This window comes from Egretta garzetta, unplaced genomic scaffold (assembly GCF_000687185.1).
Source record: "Egretta garzetta isolate BGI_Z169 unplaced genomic scaffold, ASM68718v1 scaffold425, whole genome shotgun sequence".
Classification (NCBI taxonomy): Eukaryota; Metazoa; Chordata; class Aves; order Pelecaniformes; family Ardeidae; genus Egretta; species Egretta garzetta.
In genome coordinates, this window is record NW_009259796.1 from 4,710,026 (window position 1) to 4,731,892 (window position 21,867).

General features: G+C 36.3%; 1 protein-coding gene across 7 annotated transcripts in view; it reads right to left on the minus strand.

Moving 5' to 3' along the window:
* Positions 1-557: 557 nt before the first annotated feature.
* The window catches only part of OPA1 (OPA1 mitochondrial dynamin like GTPase), a 54,785-nt gene continuing 33,475 nt past the window's right edge, over positions 558-21,867 (minus strand). For 2 of the 7 annotated variants that reach the window (XM_035895256.1, XM_035895255.1), the window contains 3 exons: positions 21,090-21,200; positions 3,088-3,165; positions 559-2,540 (listed from right to left, as the gene is read on the minus strand). In XM_035895256.1, coding sequence (XP_035751149.1) covers positions 3,101-3,165; positions 21,090-21,200 — 176 coding nt within the window. In that variant the 3' untranslated portion in view covers positions 559-2,540; positions 3,088-3,100. Of the gene's footprint in view, positions 2,541-3,087; positions 3,166-4,983; positions 5,022-21,089; positions 21,201-21,867 lie in introns of those variants that run through there. The other 5 variants (XM_035895258.1, XM_035895257.1, XM_035895253.1 and 2 more) reach the window with 4 other exon arrangements.

A 21,867-nucleotide genomic window follows, 5' to 3' on the forward strand; every position in this document is an offset into this window, starting at 1 on the left:
ACTGACCCCAACATGCCCATGTCTACCATTTAAGCTTTGTGAAGCAAATATGCAGCACCTTCAATACCGCAGTTTTACAGTAAAGTTGTTTTTTTTTTTTTTTTTCCAATTGATTCTGTAAAATTTTTCTTGATCTAAAGGAAAAAGAAAGAAAAAGAAAAAGATCTATTCCTAAATTCATGGGTTGGTAAGCTGACTGCTCTGTAATTCTCAAACTCCTTGTCCCAGAAAGCATGTTTATTTTAAATGTACCTGAAACTAACACTCCATAGCCAGTCTTCATTCATACTTTGAATATCAGTTCATTATCTAAACTTCCAGAGAGATAAGCTTTAAACATAATGATTCTTCGTAAGACTTCTTTGTCTAAATGTATTATATAAACCGTAAGGTAGTAATTAATTTATATTGTAAAAGATAACACTTAGTACAGTTACCACTAACTTGGTGTTGACACAACACTTCCCAACCAGACATTTTAGTACCATTAACAGCATACTTTTCCACAATTTATCAAATGAGAAAAAGAAGGCCAAAGTGACTTCTGATTTAGGTGCAATAGCACTGTGTTCAAAACCCATTTTATTATTCCTTCAGTTACATTTTTATTTAATAAATACCTAGTTTTCATGGAATACGTCATGCTAAGTCTTAGATGAGCAGCACAGAGAAGTCGGAACTAAAACTATAGGAACATCACACTAAGAGATGAGCACTGGGTCACCGGATGCGACATTTTGCAACATTTACATTACACAGAAGTTTCAAACAGTGATCTCTAGGTAAATGCAAAAGTTTTTTTTTTGTTGTTGTTGTTTTATTTGTTTGTTTTTTTACAAAGGGGGATTTAACACAAGTACAGACTTATTTCAGTTGCTATACCACCTAACGACTCCGCCTTCAGAATTGTGCAAACTTCCATTTCTGAAGTTATCTTCAGGAATGACGACGACAAGCCAGTTTTTCCATTTTTCCATTCTCAAACACTCATTTTCAGGAAGTAATTTTAAACAGAAAATCCCCAAACATTCAGTTAGATCACCTTGAAATATTTAACCTTTCAACACCATTTTATGAATAGCTCTCAGTCAACTTTTTGTCCACTTGACTAAATATTTTATGTCTGAACATTTGGGGAACATCTTACCAAATTTTGTATTGTTTCCTCTGAGAGCAAACAGCAACAGTATCTGATGGAAAAAGTTCAGATTCCTCTCTTTTAATTGCAACACATCAAAATCAATAGCCTTTTCAAAAGACAAAAAGGGACCTAGGTCAATTTTTCAATGTACCTAATCAGAAAAATGCAAAACAAACTGTTTCAGGCCTAATATCTTCTTCCACAGAAGTATTCAGAAGTGTATCCAGAACACTTGCAGCAAAGTGTGGGCAGAAAAATATGGTGGTGGTTAATGACCAGGCACCTGTATTACAGAGCCTTTGATATCATGCTTAAAATTGTCGGAAGTGACATTTCTATGACAGAACTGAAAGGCAGTAAGACTACTTACTATTTTTACTATACTGAATGATAGAAATCAAGTGGGTGTGGAAGGACCTTGTGTATAACATTCTTATAAAAGTGATTTTGGTCTTACAGTAGCCATTAGAAAAATGGAATTAAATATATTTTTTCTTTTTTTAGTTAAGGAGGTTGAGACAAGTTGGAATTGTATGGCGTATCTTTCTACATTCCACATGTACTTGATCAGATTACTTTGTACCTATGGTGAAGGGAGGAGTTAACAAGAAAATCAGTTTGTGCAATCCCAGAAATGAAATGTAATCGGCTATAAATTGAGAATAACAACATGTATTAGGAAAGAACAGGTAAAAGGAGCAGCTGCTGACATTATTTCCTGAGCCAAACCTTTTAAGGTGTCAGTGAATATCAGTCTGGACTTTCACTTGAAAGCACTACAAGAATTGCTTGGATGATGTCTCTCAAGAGTTTAGGAGTTTAACAAAATCCACAGCTTCCTCTCAAGATCTCAATACCATGCTTTTAAATCTGTACCAGAGTGGTCAGAGCAGGTCTCTTCAACACAGAGCATAACAAATACAAATGGCATTATTCAGAAGGGCATTTTAATGTACATACAAATACTAAAACTTTATGTCAACCTCCAAGGATCATTTGCAGGCAAGAAAACGACAACAGGTAATATCATTTTATAAATCTGATCCAGCTCTACCATACACGACAGATGCTAAAAATAAAAGCTTTTTTCCTTTCAGGGGAAAAAAAAAAAAAAACACAACAAAAACCTCAAATGTACAACTTCAACAAGCTCCCAAGCTCTCTCACTGACACACAAGTCAGATTCTTCTGTCATGTGCATGTAGCTTCAAAAATTAAAAGAGCAGGTGAATTTTAACTGAACTTCTCAATCCCAGGAAACATTATTTTCTTTCTCCTCCAACATTTCAGGAGGCTCCCCAAAAGACAGGGAAGAGAATGGGACACAAAAGCCATTTCTATTCAGTCTTCTTCGTGCAAGATATCCCAGAAAAGGCTGCATTCTTGTGTAACGTTGCTGCTGAAACAGAAAGGAGATTATTTTAAAATGTGTGCAAATATATGACAACAGTTAGGCTTATGTTTCTGAGAATTAATATAGCAGAAAGAAATTTGGAAACTACCTGCGTGCAAATATTTTTGCTAACAATACACAGTACCTTTCAGGGAAGAAAGATTGAAAATGCTTTTATAGACAAGAAAAGTGTTCTCTTAATTTGACTCCAGCTATTTCTACTTTCTTTCTCTTAACACAGATAAAAATAACGAATCAAGTCATATATATATATATGTATATATATATAGCCTGCAGTGTTTCACAGTATCTGAATAAGTAGCAAGCAACTGTAGTTCTAGTAAGTTTAATATCTGCTGGCAGTGTAAAAGCTGAAAGTATGGTTCTGCAGATTAAAAGCAAGAAGCAGCAGCAGCCAAGCACTAGAATAAAACAAAAAGGAATTTTCACAAAGTCTGTATAAAAACATGTGCATCTAAAAGAGACGGATAATCATTTTATACTAAACAATGAGAAAACTGTATCAATCTTTTTATGATCTAAAGATGATTACCTGCTTGAACAATCTACTTTTCTTGATGGAGGGCTTCTATGAAGGCTTCAAGTTTTTCCTGGATTTCTCGAACTTTTTCTGGAGGAATTAAAAAGATCACCGTTCAAATACCTACTACTTAATTGAGGACATGCCCAGAAATAAAAAAAAAAAAAAAAAAAAAAAAACAAAACACCCAAACCCAAAAACAACCAGTCAAAGCTGCAAAGGTGAACAAAAACTAATGCTGTCATCAATACCACCCTAATGCATTTAGTTTCTTAATAACTAAGATTTAGAACGTTTTTCTACAGCAAAAGAAATGAAACCTGGTTCCATTTGAAGAACTTCTACAAACATATTTTATGATTATCATGCTAATTTAATAATTCAAAAATTTACCAAAGCAATCCAATTCTAGAAACATTGTATTTCAAAAACCTGAAATTTCCATTAGATCATGCACAGCAGAACTACTGCACACCTGTTACACGTAAAGAGTTGCTATCTTTTAAATAATGCCCTCTAATCCCTTTCTCTTTTAACCAAATATCCTTATTCTCCACAGTATGTGTCACAAACACTACTAATCATTCTAAAAAAGAGTTGAAAGCTAGTGCCCTTTCAGCAGGGAGAATTTCAGGGAGCCAAACATCAGTATTCAAGACCCCTATTCAAAAGGGCATGCACAATGTTAAGAATGTTTAAAACTTGCACTTGATTTCCTTGCATTTCAGTAGTAACCAGATGGATGTGGGCAGAATCTTATTTTATAAAAATACTAAAGCTGGGAGTTTATCTCTCTACAAAAACAGGATTTGAACACAACTACAGATAGTTACTAAGAATGAAAAGGCAACATTGATTCGGAAAAATTCAGGGGCTTCGGCATTTTTCTACTCTTTTCTCGATTCCATACAACACTTGTCTGTCATCATATAACCTATCTGATTTATTAAATTGCTTATAAAGCAAGATTTAGAATGTAGCTGGAATCCAAAGCCTGCGAGATTTCCTGCTTCTCTCTCACCACAACCTCATTTGAAGCTCCTTCTGTGTGTGATTATAGCCATGAAAAACACACACTTCAGAAATGTGAAGGAACAGGGGGAGAGCAGTGGGACAGACAAAAATAAGTTAGATGAGCATAAACACAGACAAAATTTTTTTTTTCAAGCTAAAAATACTATTGGATTAAAGCCGTATGTTGTGCCTTTTTTTTTAATCTTTTATTAATTTTTTATTCTCTTTAGCAATACCATATGTTATAGACTTGCTTTGCTGAGCTGAAATAACAACAAAACAGAAAGAATAATAAAACAATCAGCCTTAAATGGAATACTTAAGTATGAGTGGGGAGAGGGGAAAAAAAAAAAAAAAAAAGAAAAAAGACCTCCAGAGAAAACGCTCTAAGAATACAGCTAAGGGAACTAAAAGTTTCATCCAGTAACAAAGTAACAATCCCACAGACAGTTATGAAATCCATTTTAGATTAATTATAATAATGACAATAATAATAAAAACTCAACAAAACCCTGTAGCCCTGTTCTAACTACAGTAGAGAATTTTAGTTAGCATTTGAAATAAAATATGGAAAATAGCCTGTGTGAGGATGAAGGAATCCCAAACTTATGTCGTTACTATGCAGCTCTTAGGTTACAAAGAGCAAGCCACTTTCAGCACTGCAGTGTCCCCTTCCCCAGTGGTGCTTATCTGCAAACACAAAGGTACAGTGAGGCTGAATCATACTCCTGGTCCTAAAGAAACACCAAAGAACTTTCTTGAATTTCAGCTGATTTTGGTTTTTTTATGTTACTTTGATATTAAATGAAGACTACAGTTAGGGTAAGGGCAAAAGCGGTATCTTGGAAGTTAAGAAACAGCAGTACCTGATTTTTACAGGGGGCAGAGGGAAGATATCCTTGATTCAGTTCAGCAGAGAGAATCTTTGAAAGCTGACAGTGGAAAAAACCAGTAGTCCCATGATCACTACTCCTCACTAAGCACATTTAAAGTGTTTTCATTACTATCTTTTTAAATAAAAAAAAAAGTCTATGTATTGTTTGCATGTCAGTATATAAACCCCCTGTGTAATGAAAGCATTAATTCTATGGCATTATTTAGGCAACTGCTTAGCTCAGCTTCCAATATTGATGCTCCATGTACATTTATAAAATTAGCCTTTGAAATAATGTCCTATTATTTTAGACAGAGTTGACATACTTTTTGAAAATATTTATCCTGGACCTCACTCTCCAAAATGAGCAGCAGTTGCCAGTGATACTTTGAGATTAGATCTCATGACCCAGAATATCTCTTTATGTTGCGCTTTCAATAGCTTTATTTTTGATGTGGACTTTTTTTAATTGCTACATACTTTCCCCAGGTATGTTCAAAGTGATCAAGCCATTAGACTCAGTGAAAGCAGGCAGATTTAGCAGTATTAAATGCAAATATTTTCCCTTCTAAACCTCTTGCTAATGAAATACTCCAGTCCTGAAAATTAATAGCACCAGCAAAAATCTATAATTATTATTTCACCCTTAAAAAAAAAGTTTGTGTCAACAAAATCCATTTTAATTTTCTGATTAGGGCATATTAAAATAACAGGATAGCAAATATGTATTCCATCAGAATACACTGAATCAGCTGTGTTTGCTCAGAGAACAGACATACTAAAATTGCCTCCATATTATGAGCACTTTATTAGTTTTTATACTTGGACTGAATTGAAATGATTGCCTAACTGTAATAATTATGAGGTCTTGAGGTAATTTAATACTTTGAAAAAACATGCTGGCTATTCTTAAAAAAGAACAGTTACAATGACTGCCAAATAGCTACAATTATTCATGCTATGCCCTGTATTGTTATCAGTAGTAAAGCCTTTTGCAGTAGCAGACCTCAGCCAACCCATAACATTTTCCAAATCCATTCTGTAGCACAGAAAAGCAGTCTGCTAAATTGGTTTACCTTTTAAATAAGTTAATGGCAGAGTTACACATTTACACAACACACATCTTAATAAACCAGTAAATATAAATGCTCGGGCAGAACTCTTCTAATGAGCACAAGTGCAGGGTCTGTAATTCTGGGATAACTGCCCACAGTTTCCTCAGCACCATGTGACATTGCATTTGGAACAATTAATTGTTACAATTCAAGAGTCAGATGTTGCCCATCTTTATTTGGGGAAGTTCTCTCCTCTATGAAATGCACAAGCTGCGTACCTACATTTGCAGGAATTTTGATCTAGATGTCAGTCAAATATTAGTGACTTACACTTGTAAATTATATTACTTCTTGTTTTGAGGAAGGTTTATCAACATGCCAAATGCAGAACATCATTTGGGTTTCAGATAAGAATACTTACTATATAAGTAAACTAAGTTATAGACAAAGGTGACTTGTTGCTCTTTCTAGGTTTTGCAATACTGTCTTTTTCCATGTACAAGCAAGCCACAGATTAAAAGCATTCACGTTGCTAGCAAATTATTTTTCTAACAGGTTGAACTACCGAAGCACTACTATACAAGGCTCCAATATCACAGCAGGCTGTTAAAGTACTACACTTATTATACAGTACTGCAGAAGCTGAAATATGTACTATCGCTTACACTAGATTCTAGAAAGTCGACGTGGTCTTTGGTAGTGTTAATGCAGACCTGACACTACAAATACATAATTCTTCCAGCACCTGATAAACAGTGATCAAAAATCAAATGAAATCAACAAAGAATAACAGTAACTAAGCCCTTGTTTCCATCTTTAGAATAGTAAAATTCACAGGCCCAGGGGCAATGAATGGCTATTCCACTTCCCATTTACCCCATGTTTACCTAAAAGATAAGCTGGTTCATACATCAACTCTTAAACCTCTTGATCTGGTCATGAATATTCCCATAATCCTCCTTCCATATCCCATAAAACTTCACTGACAGAGTGAGGAAATTCTTTATTCAGATGTCTTGAGATCCTCATTCATGCTCAGTCCCTCCTTATCTCCATATGAAATGATATTGCTACCCACTCATTTTCTTTTCATTAATCCTGTGATCCTAAATCTAAAAGGCTCAAAACCAGACTAATTGATCTGTAATGAAGATTTAGATACACTGTGAACACAGAAAGACGCAGTGACAGATAAAGTTTGCTTTTCCTAATATCATACGCTGGTCAGAAAGGAAACTCCTGAAATAGTCTTACAAGGAGTGCGTGCTTACTGATTGCTGCCTTAGTTAGCCAGGCTTATCTACTAATTAACAGTGCAGAAGCTGGGGAATCACTGCTAAAATGAAACTGCTGAAGTAAGTTATCTAACAAATCCCCTGAGGTAAGGCCACATGATCGCAAAGTAATATTAAACACAAATTACAAAAGCAAAGTACATTACTGATTTATTTCAACCACGCTCTAAGTAGCAAGAAAAAGTTTTTTAGGTATTTTCCAACTGCATTAGGTGGTTTAATAAAAGATATGGCCTCTGCCCACAAAACCTGGCCTGCTTATGCTTCTGAAGATGAATTTGGAGACATTCAAGTCATACATACTTACCTGTAAAAACCAATGGTTTTAGCACAGAATTTTGAAGCTGTTCATGTCTTTCTGTGCCACAAATGGGAGTATTTTAGGCAAATTAAAAAGCTTTCCCTTCCCCTGTTTACAAGTTTCCCCATATGACATCAATTTTCAGTTGTAGCATCCAGAAAAATTTTAAAGTCTTTCTGGACATAGATCTGTCTATATTTGATACTTTACAGCATAAAACAACCATGATACAAATGTGCTAATACCTTATAATAAATCCTCCTGTTCTACATTAATGTGATTTCTACCTCCAACTAATGTTTACATGGCATGGCTTTGATATTTGAATGCTCATGGTTGTTACTCCTTTTGCTCTGGATTCTGCTTAGACTCTAGTCCCCTCTTTTTTTTTTTTTTTTTTTAATCTTCCTTCCTTTCTTAATCCCCCTCCTTGCCTAGAAACATTCTCACTGCTTGCTGTGCTACTTCTGTGTTATGGTTAATTAACCATAGAGGCAGAAATGTTGAATTTACTGCTGTGAACGCATCATCTTTCCTCCAGTGAAAAGGAAAGCCCAGTCTGTAGTCTGATTTCATCAAAATGCCCAGAAGCACACCATTAAAAACTGGAAATGTTGATCCACAGTTTCCTATTGAAGCTGAATTTTAGCTGAGGGCTACCTAAGACACAAACCCCATCGTTGTACACAACCCCCTGAGAACAGTCAGGTGGAAAAGGGGCACAGGAGGTGCGAAATCATCGCTTCAGAGTTTAGCCTTTTGTACCACATTCCTGGGTTTTCTAAGGGCCATGCAAAAGCTTTGCCTCTTGTTGAAATAGTTCAAGACAGCATGCTCACAGCCACTCCAAGTAATGCCCCAGAAAGCAGACCTTCCACCCACAGTTACAAGACCTGCATCAACACGCTTTCTCATGTCTCACACAACCACAGCCTAACAGCTACTATAATTTACTGATCATTGCAGGGTCACGTCCTGCTTAATTTTAGAAAATCCTTTGAAACTACCCATCACATTTTTTGCCAGTTTCCTCTTGTTCACATACCATATTTTCCGCTGGATGAGGCCAAGAGGAAAGCTAAAGTTTTAAGAGGGGGAGAAAAGAAAACAAAAAAAAAAAGCGCAAAACCACCCAGGCTGCCCTTAAAGAGACAGAACATCATTTATCAGCTGCAAAGACAGATTTATAAGTAGAGGGCCCCCTCTGTTCCTTTAAGGCTGCAAAACAGATGGGAAGTGAATGGACAGTCAAAGGGTCAAGAAAACACATGGGAGGTGCTGCTTGTCTGCTGTATGTATGTTCCCAGAATAAGAAAGAGGTCAAGATTGTAACTGCATGGCTGGGTGCAGGAAAGGCCTTTTCTTTAGGCTGTTACAAAGACAAACGCTGTTCCTCATCCTGCTGTCAAACTGCTATAAATATTGGTTTGTCAAGAGAGTTTCAGCAGCTAAAAGTTTTTTAAAAAAGGCTGAGCAGGAGGATGAATAATGTGAATGGTTCTTAAACAATTAGCTCATTAGTGTAATAAAAGCACTGCAGAACCCTGAAAAGTTTAAATGGAATTTATAATAGTTCATGTAGTAAAACCATGAATCATTACAAATATACAGCCTTTAAAATGCAAGCTTGCAGAAAACAGCTAGCATGGTCTTTAGCTACCAGTAGTTAGACAGAATGAAGATGCTACTGATGCTACATCGTAGCAGCTTTCCTTTGTTGTTACAAAATGTTTCATACATGCATTGCATTCTATAATAAGATTTGAATTTGTGGCCAGTTTGAGTTCTTTCTATAAATTCTGACTTCAAAGTATGCTCACAGGAATAGGATGATTATGATAAAAAAAATATTGTAAATATTTATAAATCAGGCTTCCCCTCTCAGACATATAAAGCTAGACAGCCACCATGAAACTCACCAGAGTTACTGACAACTTTCCTACTTGCCTTAAATACCTTTGCTATCCTGAGATAAAGGGTATTTTAATCTGAGCAACATCTAGAATATCTGCACTCCAATTACCAGTTCCAGAAAGACAGTGAGAAGGACAGAGACATGCTCTGACTATCCAAGTGCATCAGGTGAGACGCTTTCATTATTAATTAGACAAAGATAATATTTTAGTGTCCTCTCAGCAATATTGCTTTTAAATCCTAGAACAAGGCAAGGTGCTAAACATATTATTTTAGTATACCTACTAAAATCTCCAAGGGTCAGTCAAAATATCAGTTTCATGGATATGAGTTCAATAACTGCCTGATAGTGACCTGGCTGAAAATCTCCTTTTGTATGGCATTAACAGGAGAAAACATCAAGGAGCCTGTTTACTACAAAGTCATATACATAGTTTACATTTTTTCTTCTCCCTGTTGTAGGTGAATCCACTCCTAAACAGGAAAAGATCACCTCTAGATTGTGTATTTAGCCTGCTGTAGAAACATTATAAAATCTTAGGACTAAGAAGTCATTTTAGACAGAAAATAAGCCCCCACAGCTTCCATCACTGAAGTCACTTTTGTTGCAAGTATTAATATTAATAATTAATATCTGCATACAATATCTGAGCAAAGCTATCAGCTGTCTGTACAAAATAGTATCACCTTTATTTTAGACAAAGATAACCAGGCAGCAGTAGGAGAGAGCTTGTCTGAAAACACTTCAGCTATTTTTATGAGGCATTGAGCATTGGAACATTATTTTAGCATTACTAATAATGCTTTTTGGCACCAGAAACAGGATTTGTGCAAAGTGCTGATGAAACTGTAGATTACTAATCAATCAATGTCTTGACCTATAGCTGCCCCAGATTCACAAGCAAGACCTCTGCAGCTTAATGAAACTGCTCCAGCAACACATTTCCCCCCCCCCCCAGTCGAACAGAACAGAAGCTGCCTGTATTTCTTGGAGCGGTCCCCAGGGCTCCTCAGGCTGGCAAGCACGAAGTCTTTCTGTCTCTGACAGAGCATGTGAGATCCGAGGTACGGGGCTGAAGCAAAACCGACAACTATGTAGACTACTGACTTTATACAAGATATGTTCCTACTGGCTACTGCACGTCAGTCCCGCTTGTCTGCAACGAAGAAACTAAATATTACCAAGTTGTGATGAGAGGTCACAAGCTCGTCTACATTTCTATACTGTCATTAAGGTTAGCTTAATGTACAAATGATCATTAATTTACGTACAGCTGCAAGTTTATGAGAGTCACTATGTCTGCAATAGGAAGGCAGGACTTGGGAACCTTTCAGTCCTCTGTCTCTACCTTAGATTTTTAATTAAAACTGTTCTAATAACTCAATCTTTCAGAATTTAGCTGTACTGCTTACTGGACAGCTAGAAGGAGCTTAGTAGCAGAATGACAAGGCAACCTCATTAAACAGACTCGCATCTTGAATCAGACTTACGGACACAGAAAGATTTAATTTCTAAATCAAAACTGTTAAGCTAGGATGGGACACAATAATGCTCATTATTTTATGTAGAAATAGTAAAAAGTGTAAAGGCAAACCAGAAACATTACCCAATGTAAAAAAAAATAACTTTTTCTTATGCAGAAAGGACATATACGGCTATAAAGGTAAGTTACTTATGTAAAGGCTACTGTAACCTTAAGGCTATAAAAATGCAAAGAGACTTTAACATAAGTTAACATAATAATATAACATATTATATAACATAATATAATAACCGTATATAAAACATAACCATATATAAAACATAACATAATAACCGATATTGTTTCTCCGCCCAAAATAAAGCCTACTCAGTAGTGAGATAATAAAATAATATGCTATCAGGACTATTTACATGAAAGTCTCTCTAAAATATGATGTCAGAAAATGAAATGGTGATGAGAAATTTTTAGATCATAATAATATAATTTTTGATAGTCAAAACCTTAGGTCATCACGCCCTGAAGAAAAACAGGTTGTTTTATTATTTTTTCTTAGTTTGTTATCATTCCTAGCTGAAAATATTTCCTTCCCTTTGTATTTATATAGACTTCCAAATTAGAAGCAAAGTGGAGTCCGCTACATCATTAACAACATGCAACATCCATGACACTGACTTCTCCAGCTTTTGGAAATGAGAACAGTTTACACTCCACAGTTCCATATTAGTTCAAATCAAATGCATACATTGGTCAGTTTAAAAGTTTGCATTTATACAAATAGTGATCTCTCCACAATAAGTACTTATTTAAATTTTGATTAATAGGTACCCTCATAAGCAACCAGTACTAAAAAGAAAATAGCATCCGATTAGATGTTTTGATCCTTGCATCATTAAGGACATTTTAGGAAAAAAATAAATTTGGCAGACAACACCAAGATGACCCTCAAGTACAAGAGACACGGGTCTAGGGTAAGATTAACAGGCATTAAATATGTCATTACTCATGTAGCAGTTTATCATTATTTTTCAGTGTCAACTTTTAAGTGATAGGCTTCGCTTAGTCAGAGACAAATGTGCTGAACTTTGTAAGGATCCGTTTTAGAACCTGGACATCAGTGCCTAACTCTTCATCAATAATTTTAAGAAATCACAGCAGGCAGACTTTGGTCATCTGGGATTCTTAAGTTAAGTTAAGTAAACCATCACTCCATCACAGGAGGTTTACAAGTGATGTATGTTCTCCCTTGAGGATTACTTCCCTCTCTGAGAAGACACAGCTTTTTAAAGCACTTTCTGCCATGACACAAAGCAGGAACTACCTTATCTGCACTTTGACACAGACCATCCTACACATTCTTCTGGTTTTAATTCATTAGTTTCATGCAGTTGCCCCAAAACTCAAAGGGGAGGGGGGCAAAACCAACCCCAAACTCAAACATTCAACCAGTGTCTTTCATGTCAAAGCACACTTGCTTGGGTTAATTTAATAAGTTATCTACATGGAATTAAAAACATTATAATAATGCAAAACCAATTAATTTGCATTCTAACAGAGTACCAGAAAGTTAGCAGATCTACTAAAATTAATGGGATACATTGTTGTTGATGTGTTTTTGTTCAAAGGTAGAGGAAATTGAAGACACGACTGCAGAGACTGATTCTGGGCATGTTGCCCTCTGACTTCTCGCACCACAGAGCACCAGGACCTCTATGGAGCTCAAAGGAGTGCAGGAGTCATACTGCCACCAGCACACTGGTGACACCAGTACATGCCTGAGCTTGGTAGACACAGAGAACCCATATGAGCACTTTATTTGACTGATTGAGATTTGGGCTGAAATGAATGTGCTCTGATAAGATGCAGACCATACAAACGACCTGGGAAAAGCTGCTGGCAGGGAACTGAAGACGGCAGCTACCCTGCACATGCCTATCAGAAGCTGGAGATACATTCAGTGATTCCCAGAGGGAAATGGCTGCTCCGCTTTTGTCTGGTTAGAAGGCCACAACATCTCCTGGTGTAACCTTCTGCCAGCTCAGGATCAGACTGTAACTGAGTGCTCCTCACTGCTACGACGAGCTGAAAGGAGCAAAGCAAGACTGCTGCCACTTCTGTGAATTGTCTTGCAACTATGAAGTGACCATATTTTTACTTACACAGCTTCTAAAACTCCAATATTTAGGCATTATGGAAGAAATGAGAGCACAAAATAACTGTAATTCTGCATATTCTAATAAAATTACTCCTCTGTTTGGATTTCCTAGGATACTTTCCTCTTTCTCATGTCTGTCTTGGAACAGCAGGAGCAACATCTGGGCTCTACATTCAAATATCTTCAAAATTAAACCTTTTTTTTTCTGTATCTTGTAAACACTGAAAACCATGTTGGTTCTGAAGAAGCACGTTAAGCATTGATTTAAGGACCACTAAACAATGCCTCTTGAGCTGTTTTGCCTGCCTCTGGTTTCTAGGGGAAAATTACCTAAGATCTGCTTATTTGAGACAAGATCATTCCCCCTACAGCTGAGCTTTGCCCCCTATGAAATGCTGTGACCTTTTAAAAAAGTTGAAGCTCATAATAGAAGAGAAAATGGAAGCAAAGGCTTTAGAAAGCCAAGTCAAGCCATGAATTTAGGAACACATGTAATCAACAGTGTCATGTAGGACAGAGGTCAAATTAAAATAGTGTTGACAGTCAACTCAAGGGACTGAAATTTAATTAAGCTATAGTAATGCCCACAATATAGGATTAGTTTCACACAGCATTTTTATTCCGCAGCTAACAGCAATGAAAGAAAGAAAAAAAGAAAGTAACCACAGAGCAAGTCATTATCCTCAAAGTACTGCTCACAGACTTTATCCCCAACTTTGCATAAATGCATAAGAAAAAAGGAGGCTCACTTGGATTTAAATCACTTTGTTACATACAACAGACACGACAGAGCCCACTCAGCTTTGCCAAATCCGTCACAGGAATTCCAGATCCTGAGTCAGCAACTTGCATATGGAAGTACCAACCTTAGCTAACATTAGCTTTCTAAGTCCATTAGAACAGCAAGTTGATTATATTCATATATGATATTAAATCATTCATGCTCAAAGTTTGCAAAACGTTTACACTCAACACTAATGGATTCAACAAAAGAGAAGAAGTTATGAATTAATGCAATAACTTTAAAGCAATGACTTTAGATACAAAACTTGAACCTATTTTACTGTAACTCTGGTTTATTTAGTTTTTATATGTTTTAGTCTTTACAAGAAAGTTCTGCAAACTGTTATATTTCATACCTTACAAACGAATGACAGAATTTAATCAAATGGCCCTAAGATACCTTTTCTTCATGGGAGAGCTCACTCCTCAAAAGTTTCAAAAAGCTTTTGTGCAGAACAGTCTCAGCTAGCCCATGACACCTGTACAGGTGTCATTATTACTGACAAACGAACTTGGAGGCTGACCCCTTCACATTCATACCTACTAATTTCAGGATCAAGTTTCCACAGGCATTCCACAAGTCCCTTCCCACTTACTGCCAGTGACTCTCCCTGTGTAAACACACATGGTTTTACTTAGAATTTGGCAAAGTTCTGGGTTTTCTTTTCCTTTTTTAACTTGTGAGGAAACAGGATATTGGATGAATAGTACGCTGACCTAGGAAAGATGCTTTGCATGTACTACTCTTATATGTGTTTATCCTGTGCACATAAAAGATACCTTTGCAATATTCATAGTTTAGCTGTTTAAAAAGAATAAAGCAGAAGAAATAAGTGAAGATAGAGCACGAGTATTTCTTTGGGGTCTGTGTAATTTCATCTCTAGTGAAGTCTAGTGGCAAAGCTCCTGCTGACTGTCCAAAGCTAGGATTCACCTTAAGTACTCAATGTACATGCGCACCACCTAGCATGTTTTAAATTCTACTGCAATGTGAATATAGGTAGCTTAGGTTTAGGATAAGACACTGTAAGATCCTGTTTCCATTCCGAAGTGATTAAAGCATTCAGTTCATAACAGTTTTTTAGCAATGAAGCTTAATAAACTAATACTTTCCATGCAGTTGCTAATGAGAAAAGCGTAACCGAGAAAAAGTGATCATGCCTTACAATCTTCGTAAATTATGCCATACAAACAAACAAAAAAACAACAGTGGAAAACTGTAGGGACAAGGCTAGGCAAGTGCATCTTTCTCCCAGAGGAAAAAACCCGGCATCCAGGAAACCAATGCCCACTGCTTAAGCCATGCTCATGCATCAAAGAAGCAAGAAAAAATAACCAGAGATGGGAGGCTTGGCACCAGCTCTGCTGCATGCTCATCCTCCCCACTCCTCCTATAAAGACCATTCATTGCCATCTTGTGTTGGAAAGCTGTATGGCAACTTAATTACTGTACAAAGTTCACGCTACTGAGGAAGTTGGCTTTGACCCTTTATATTAAAAAGAACAAGTCCAGCAGAGTGGAATTCTGGAAACAATCAGGTAGTTCTGGGATGCCTTTCACTGGAAGTTCAACATTAAAAAAAAAAAGCCATGTTAAAAAGTAGTCTACAGAAAGTTAAGATTTATCCACATGCTATCAATTTTGCATATAACTATATGTATTTCTGCTGGAATTGTTACTGTCATTTGTGTTTAAAACAGCAGAAAAGATATTTTTTTATCTTGAAATCAAATTCTTTCACTTATGTATTCATTTTTTTCCAGAAAAAAAAAATGTATTACCCAATACTGAAAAACATAATTAAAAAGGTATAGTTCTAGGGAAGGTATGACTTCAAAGAACTGCCTTTTATAAATAATCAACTCACTTTAGCATTGCCATCAAAAAGATCCTGAAACTCAGCAAATGCCAGCAGTTTTAACATTTTAACAAGTTTTGCAGAAAAAAAACCCATTTCAATATACATTGAAAATTTAAAACCTTTCAGTAAATTCAGAGGCAGCCTGCATGAATGTTCAGTGTGAGTCACTTTAGAAAAGTTAAACACAAATACAGGAGAAAACAGTATGAAACAGTAAATAGTATAAAAGATTACTGATAGAATTAAAAGATATATACTGACTGACCCACCTTCTAAAGTGTTGTAGAAACAAAGGTTAATTAATATTTTTAAAACAGAGAAAGTGGAAAAGCTTTGCGTACAGGTACGCGCACTTGTGCATAACAGCCATAGGCATTTGAAGGGACTGACTTGCCACTAGATTTTTTCCTCCAGCCACAAGCAGTGTCTTAAAGCCTGCAATACAAATAGGGCAGTCCTGACAAGAGGCATTTTTATGAGCGGAAATTGTCATTTTAAAATATTAACGTTTACCATTATACTTTTAGCTCCCTCTCCTCCATTTTACTTCTTACGGTACCTAGCACATGGTATATTTAAGATACTGATTTAACTAAGCATACAGTAAAATATTAAGTTGTGTGGAAATAAAAATATTTTGTCCTTCAGCACTGAGCACAATCAAAATGCACGCGCCAACAGGAAAGTAAATTTAATTCTTCCTGTTGCTGATGAGGCTATTCAAGATAGGGTGAGAGACCTGGGTACATTCCTCAACTGACAGACAACTTCGGTGAAGAACTTCTTGATATAAACAACACACCAGAGTTGCAAGGGAGGTTGTAAGCAATTGCATTAAAACAGGTTCCTACCAATTGCTGAATGTGCCTAAAGTACCCAGTTAGACATGCAAGAGACAGAGAGCAACTTCCTCTTCTTTCTGCATCCTCAGAAAAAACAATAAACATATTTCAAGGGTCCCTACAGTTTAAAAACATGGCATGGAAAATGACTGGGCTGATGGGCTCCAAACTGGCTGTTACTTCCCGCAAAAGAACTTGGAGCAGCAGCAGATAGTCCAGTGCAGCTGTCAGCTCATTGCTCAGCAGCAGGCAAAAAAGGAAATGGACTACAAAGAATTATTGTAAAAAGTCCAGATTAAAAACCAGAAAGCATCATAATGCAACTGTATAAATCCATAATGCCGATACATTTCAAACACTGTGTGCAGTTCTGCTCTCTCATCTTAAAAAGGGTTTAGCAGAACTAAAAAAGGGGAAAAGAGTGGCAAAGCTGATTGAAACTATGAAACTATATCCATGCAAGGAGCAACTACACAGACAAGAACTTTTCAAGCCAGGAACAAGAAGAGAAAGTATGGGTCACATAAACATCTATGAAGTCATGAGTGGCACAGAAAAGTGAATGGAGAAAGATTACTGAATGTTTTTCACAGTGCAAGAACTAAGAAGAACCAAATAAAACTGGCAGGAGGTTCAAAAACAAACAAAAGGAAGTACTTTTTCATACAATGTGTAGTAAAACTCTGGAACTAATTGCCACAGGATGTTGCAATGCCAAAGTTTACATGAGTTCAAAAAGCAATTAGAGAAATTCACAGGGGGGAAAAAAAAAATCCATGAATGGCTACTAATCACAAAGATATTACCTCAGGATTAGGAAATCTTGGAACCAAAGATTATTAGATGCTGAGAGAGCATACCAGGCAAGTACTACTGTACGCTTAACACTGTTCTTATGTTGTTCCCTAAGTACCCACACCTGCTCATGCCAGGGACAGGACACTGGGATACACCAATCATGAGGTCTTTCAGTATAGGTATTCTTATGGACTGATTGCATTTCAGGAGATTTTTACAGTCACTTTTTCCAATTCAGCTATTCATCTTCTGCTCTGCCCCTTTTTGTATCTTATGACCCTTTTTTCCAGATGGTCTCTAGTCCCAGGGCTTCTTTATTTCCATAAACTTAGTAATTCACTGGTGCAAGTGTCATTATGATACTTATGATAAGGAGTGTATTTACATTACATTAAAAGCCTTTTTTCAAAGAAAAAGTGACCTTATATACCTTATAAAATACATAATTTGTTAGAAATCGTTCAAAAGAGCTGTTTACAGTCTTTAAAGTACCTAGAATAAAACCTGAGAAGTAAACTTTGAGAAGCAACCAGACTCAGAGTCTAAGGGTCATCAAGGAACATTCATATACAGGGTTAAAATACCATTCAAGGCTGTAGAACACAGATTACAAAACCTGCTCAAATAAGTTCTGAGTATTATATGAGCTCTCATTATGAGATTGGGTCACCCATGTTAGAAACAGTTTGACATTAACCAGTATCGTGAACAAATCACAAAACACTTCCAGTGCTTCAGCGTTAGAAGACTGATGTGCCGGAAGTGAGACAGCGTTGCTGTATTATCAGCATCAAGAGGAAGTGTCCCAACCTCAGGTATATAAATAATTTAGATTTGCAAGTACAGTTTCTAGTCAGGAAGCGAATCCCAGCCTCATATTTACAAATTTAGACTGGAAATTAAAAGACCATTTGTAACCATCAGAGGAATGACGTCCTGGAACATGTTTTCAGTAACGAATAGTGAGCCCCAACAAGTTAACTGCTTTAAAGATGGAGCTCAAGATAGTAAATGAGCTGGGTTATATAAACACAGCTGCCTGGAACAAAAAGAGACCGGACTTCATGATTCAGGGGATCCCTTCCATTCTCTTCCTAATGAAAATACAAATACTTTATGGATGTGTGTTGTGGGAGCTAGGATTTTCTTTCCTTAAGCAGAGCCCCGATTATCACTAAATGCTGAAAGAAGGAAATTACTTGTATAGCCACCCCAGAGTTCAATCCTCTATGCTATCAAAGTCTGTCTCAGGAGTATGAAAAAAACCCTGCATCACAGAAAAGCACTCTACTCACTAAGGGAAAGCCAAAGAAATCTCTTTTTCCTGTAATTTGCCCATAAAAATTATAACCACTTAGCAATAAAAGCATGCAGAAAGTAGAGAGAACACTGCTGATTTGACTACAGAGCTAAGCAGTGGCAGTTTTAAAATCTTCCCACAGGTACAATAAAACAGAACATGTCATCATATATCTTTTTGTACTGAATACCGATTATTTCCTTAGAAAAATGTGTGTGGGATCTGTGACCTCGTGGATCTAAAGAAACACAGTGCAGTGACTGTGTTTTAGCTACACTGTAATTTATGAAATGCATACTACAAACTTGAAGCATATATACTAATACACAGATACCTAGGATTATAAACACACAGGGAGGCTGCTTTTACAGCTCTAGTCTTAGTTTACAAAATAACAACCCCAGCTGTTACTGCTTTGAAATGGAACTTTATTCCTGATGCTGGTGAGAAGCAAAATTGACAATGCAAAAATTCCAAGTTGATTTCAGTGCAAAATAAAGACCGATTAGCTTAAAAACTATGTGCTTTCTAGTGCTCCTTCACTTTGTTTTGAAACATGGAATATTTAAGGATAAAACAAAGTCACCAAGTTTCACTCTATGCCAGTAGTTGCTCAGGAAAAAAAATTAACATCCAGCATCAAAGCAAGAAAGCAAGCAGCACTGCTCACTAATAAAAGGAGATAACTTCCCGATTAGATATCTGTGTCCCACTGTGCAGGTTACCACTAGTTTTACCTCAGCATACACATATAGAGAAGGAAAAGCCTTCGTTTGAGTAACACATTCCGCTCACTCTAAAAGAATGTCTACATGAAGGTTAATACAGGGTTTCAAAAGCAACAGGATGTTTGGAGAGAATTATGAACCTATAATAAAAATTATGTAGTCACACCAGCCGTTTCAGACACCAGTCAAAAAACTGAGACAATTTGCCCTATATTCACTAAAATTCCCACTCAATTTCAAAGTCTTATAGCAACACTTTCTAAGTGACAGCAAATACCATAAACAACTGGGATTTTAATAACAATGCTTCCAATAATAAGAAAACATTTCCAATGTAACCAAACTAGCACTATCAAAAAGAAATCTTTAGATTTTGAGTTTATTGTAAACAAAACGTTTTATGTGATGTTTTGGATGTAAAAAAATGGAGGACATAATTCATACTTAGGAAACTAACAGGAACTGAAGGCTTCTCGGTCCCACTGAACCCTGGATATCAGAACATTGCTAAATAAAAGAAGGAACACTGACCACAGCATGCATTTATTCTGAATTAAATAACCAAAGTCATATTTTAAGAGCAAATTAGTTGCTTCATCAAATACAAAATAAAAGTATAAGAAGAAAGGTCACCTGTGATCCAAGACGTAGATATCTATATATCCACATTAACTTTATTTATCACAAGGGTTTTTCTTCCTTTTCCTTTTTGCACAGCATTGTATTTTTCCCTTACCAGACCTGGTGTACAGCTGGGGCTTAAGCAGAATGAGCCAAAACCCAAACAACGTATGTGTAAGAGCAAGCCCCATCAGCTAGAAGTGAGTCTAAACCTTATGGGATGTGCTAGTAGACAACAAGAGTATCAACCTCAGCCTGCATTGTCCCCTTAAAAACTTTCAATTTTTAAAATCTTACTATATTGACCATAAAACCCCTCACTATATTGACTCCTTAACACTTGCCAAGCGACTCAAAGCATTAAAGTACTGTAAACCTTGTAGAAGGTTAAATCTGCTGGATTTTCTTCCTTGCTCAATCTCTTAATAAAATGTTCACCTCAGCTTAATAAACACAACACATCAGATCTTCATGTCTGATAGGTTTTGTTTCAGTATACATGGCCTAAAAAGAGCTGGCCAGTAAATCACAGAAATTTCAGCTAATCTGTATTAAAAGTCAGTATTATCTGTGAGAAGGATGTGTATTTCACCCAATAATTAAAAAAAGATGGGATCAAAACCTCCTTACAGAGTCTTGACTGAATTGCCCAGAGACAGGTCTCTGAGGTATGGATTAACCATGTTGTACTAGAAAAAACAAGAACTTCCCTTTACAACAGTACTGTGGTTTAAGTACATTTTTCAATATACTGATGCATTATATTTATATCAGCAAATTTACATCTAATGTAAATTATGTTGTTTTATCACACTGTACTACCCACGTCTACCTTTGAATCAGTGAGATCTGACTGTATTTAAGAAAAAAATCCATTTGTGGTATTAATTAAATGCTAGCACATGACAAACCATTAAATGTTCTCAAGGTCAGTCATCAGAATTTGCTTCATTTCAAGCTAGTTCCAAAACACTATGGAGTAGGTACTTACTGAGATCCTCTGCAAGCTGCACCCTCTTGCCAGTTAGGAGCTTCACCTTTTTTTCATTGTCCTCAGCAAAATCTTCAAGCACTTCCTTTACATTCTTCTCCAAACGCCTTACTGTAAAAAAAATAAGGCAACAAACCAACACACAAAAAAAAAAAAAGTGAGTGGTAACACTTTTGCACCTGTAATGACCTAAGGGAAGGTCTGTGGGAGACAGGACCTAGCTTCCTACATTTAGGGGCAATTTTTTCTCCATGGAGGGTAACTTGCCTCACATGACAGGGTTCAGACCTTTTACTCACACCTTCTTCAAGAAACAGGTTGAAAACTATTTTACAGATCAAAGATCATTATTAGTAGTTGTACCATGACAGTAGCAGATTGCTCTGTAAAGCATGCTTTATAAGGAAGCTGCTGTTGTATCAGCTTGTCTAGATATTACATGGCACATTTTGCATGGCTTTTAAAAAAAATAATCAATTCTAATGGATTTTATTTATATCAAACATTTTAAAATTAAAATCTACAGCCAGACTGACCTGAGAAAAAAAAGAATATAGTCGCCATTTCTTATTATTCTTTCTGCTTGGAAAAAGATCCTGACAATTGGTGTCACGTAAGCTGAAAATACTTGAAACTGGAGAGTGTCTTAATTATTTGACATTCTATTTAGACTCAATTATTTAATGTAAATAGAATGTCAAATTCTATTTACTGTACATCTTTTAATTACCTAACCAGGACACACAAAAAAAAAAAAAAAAAAAAATCAGACAGCCAT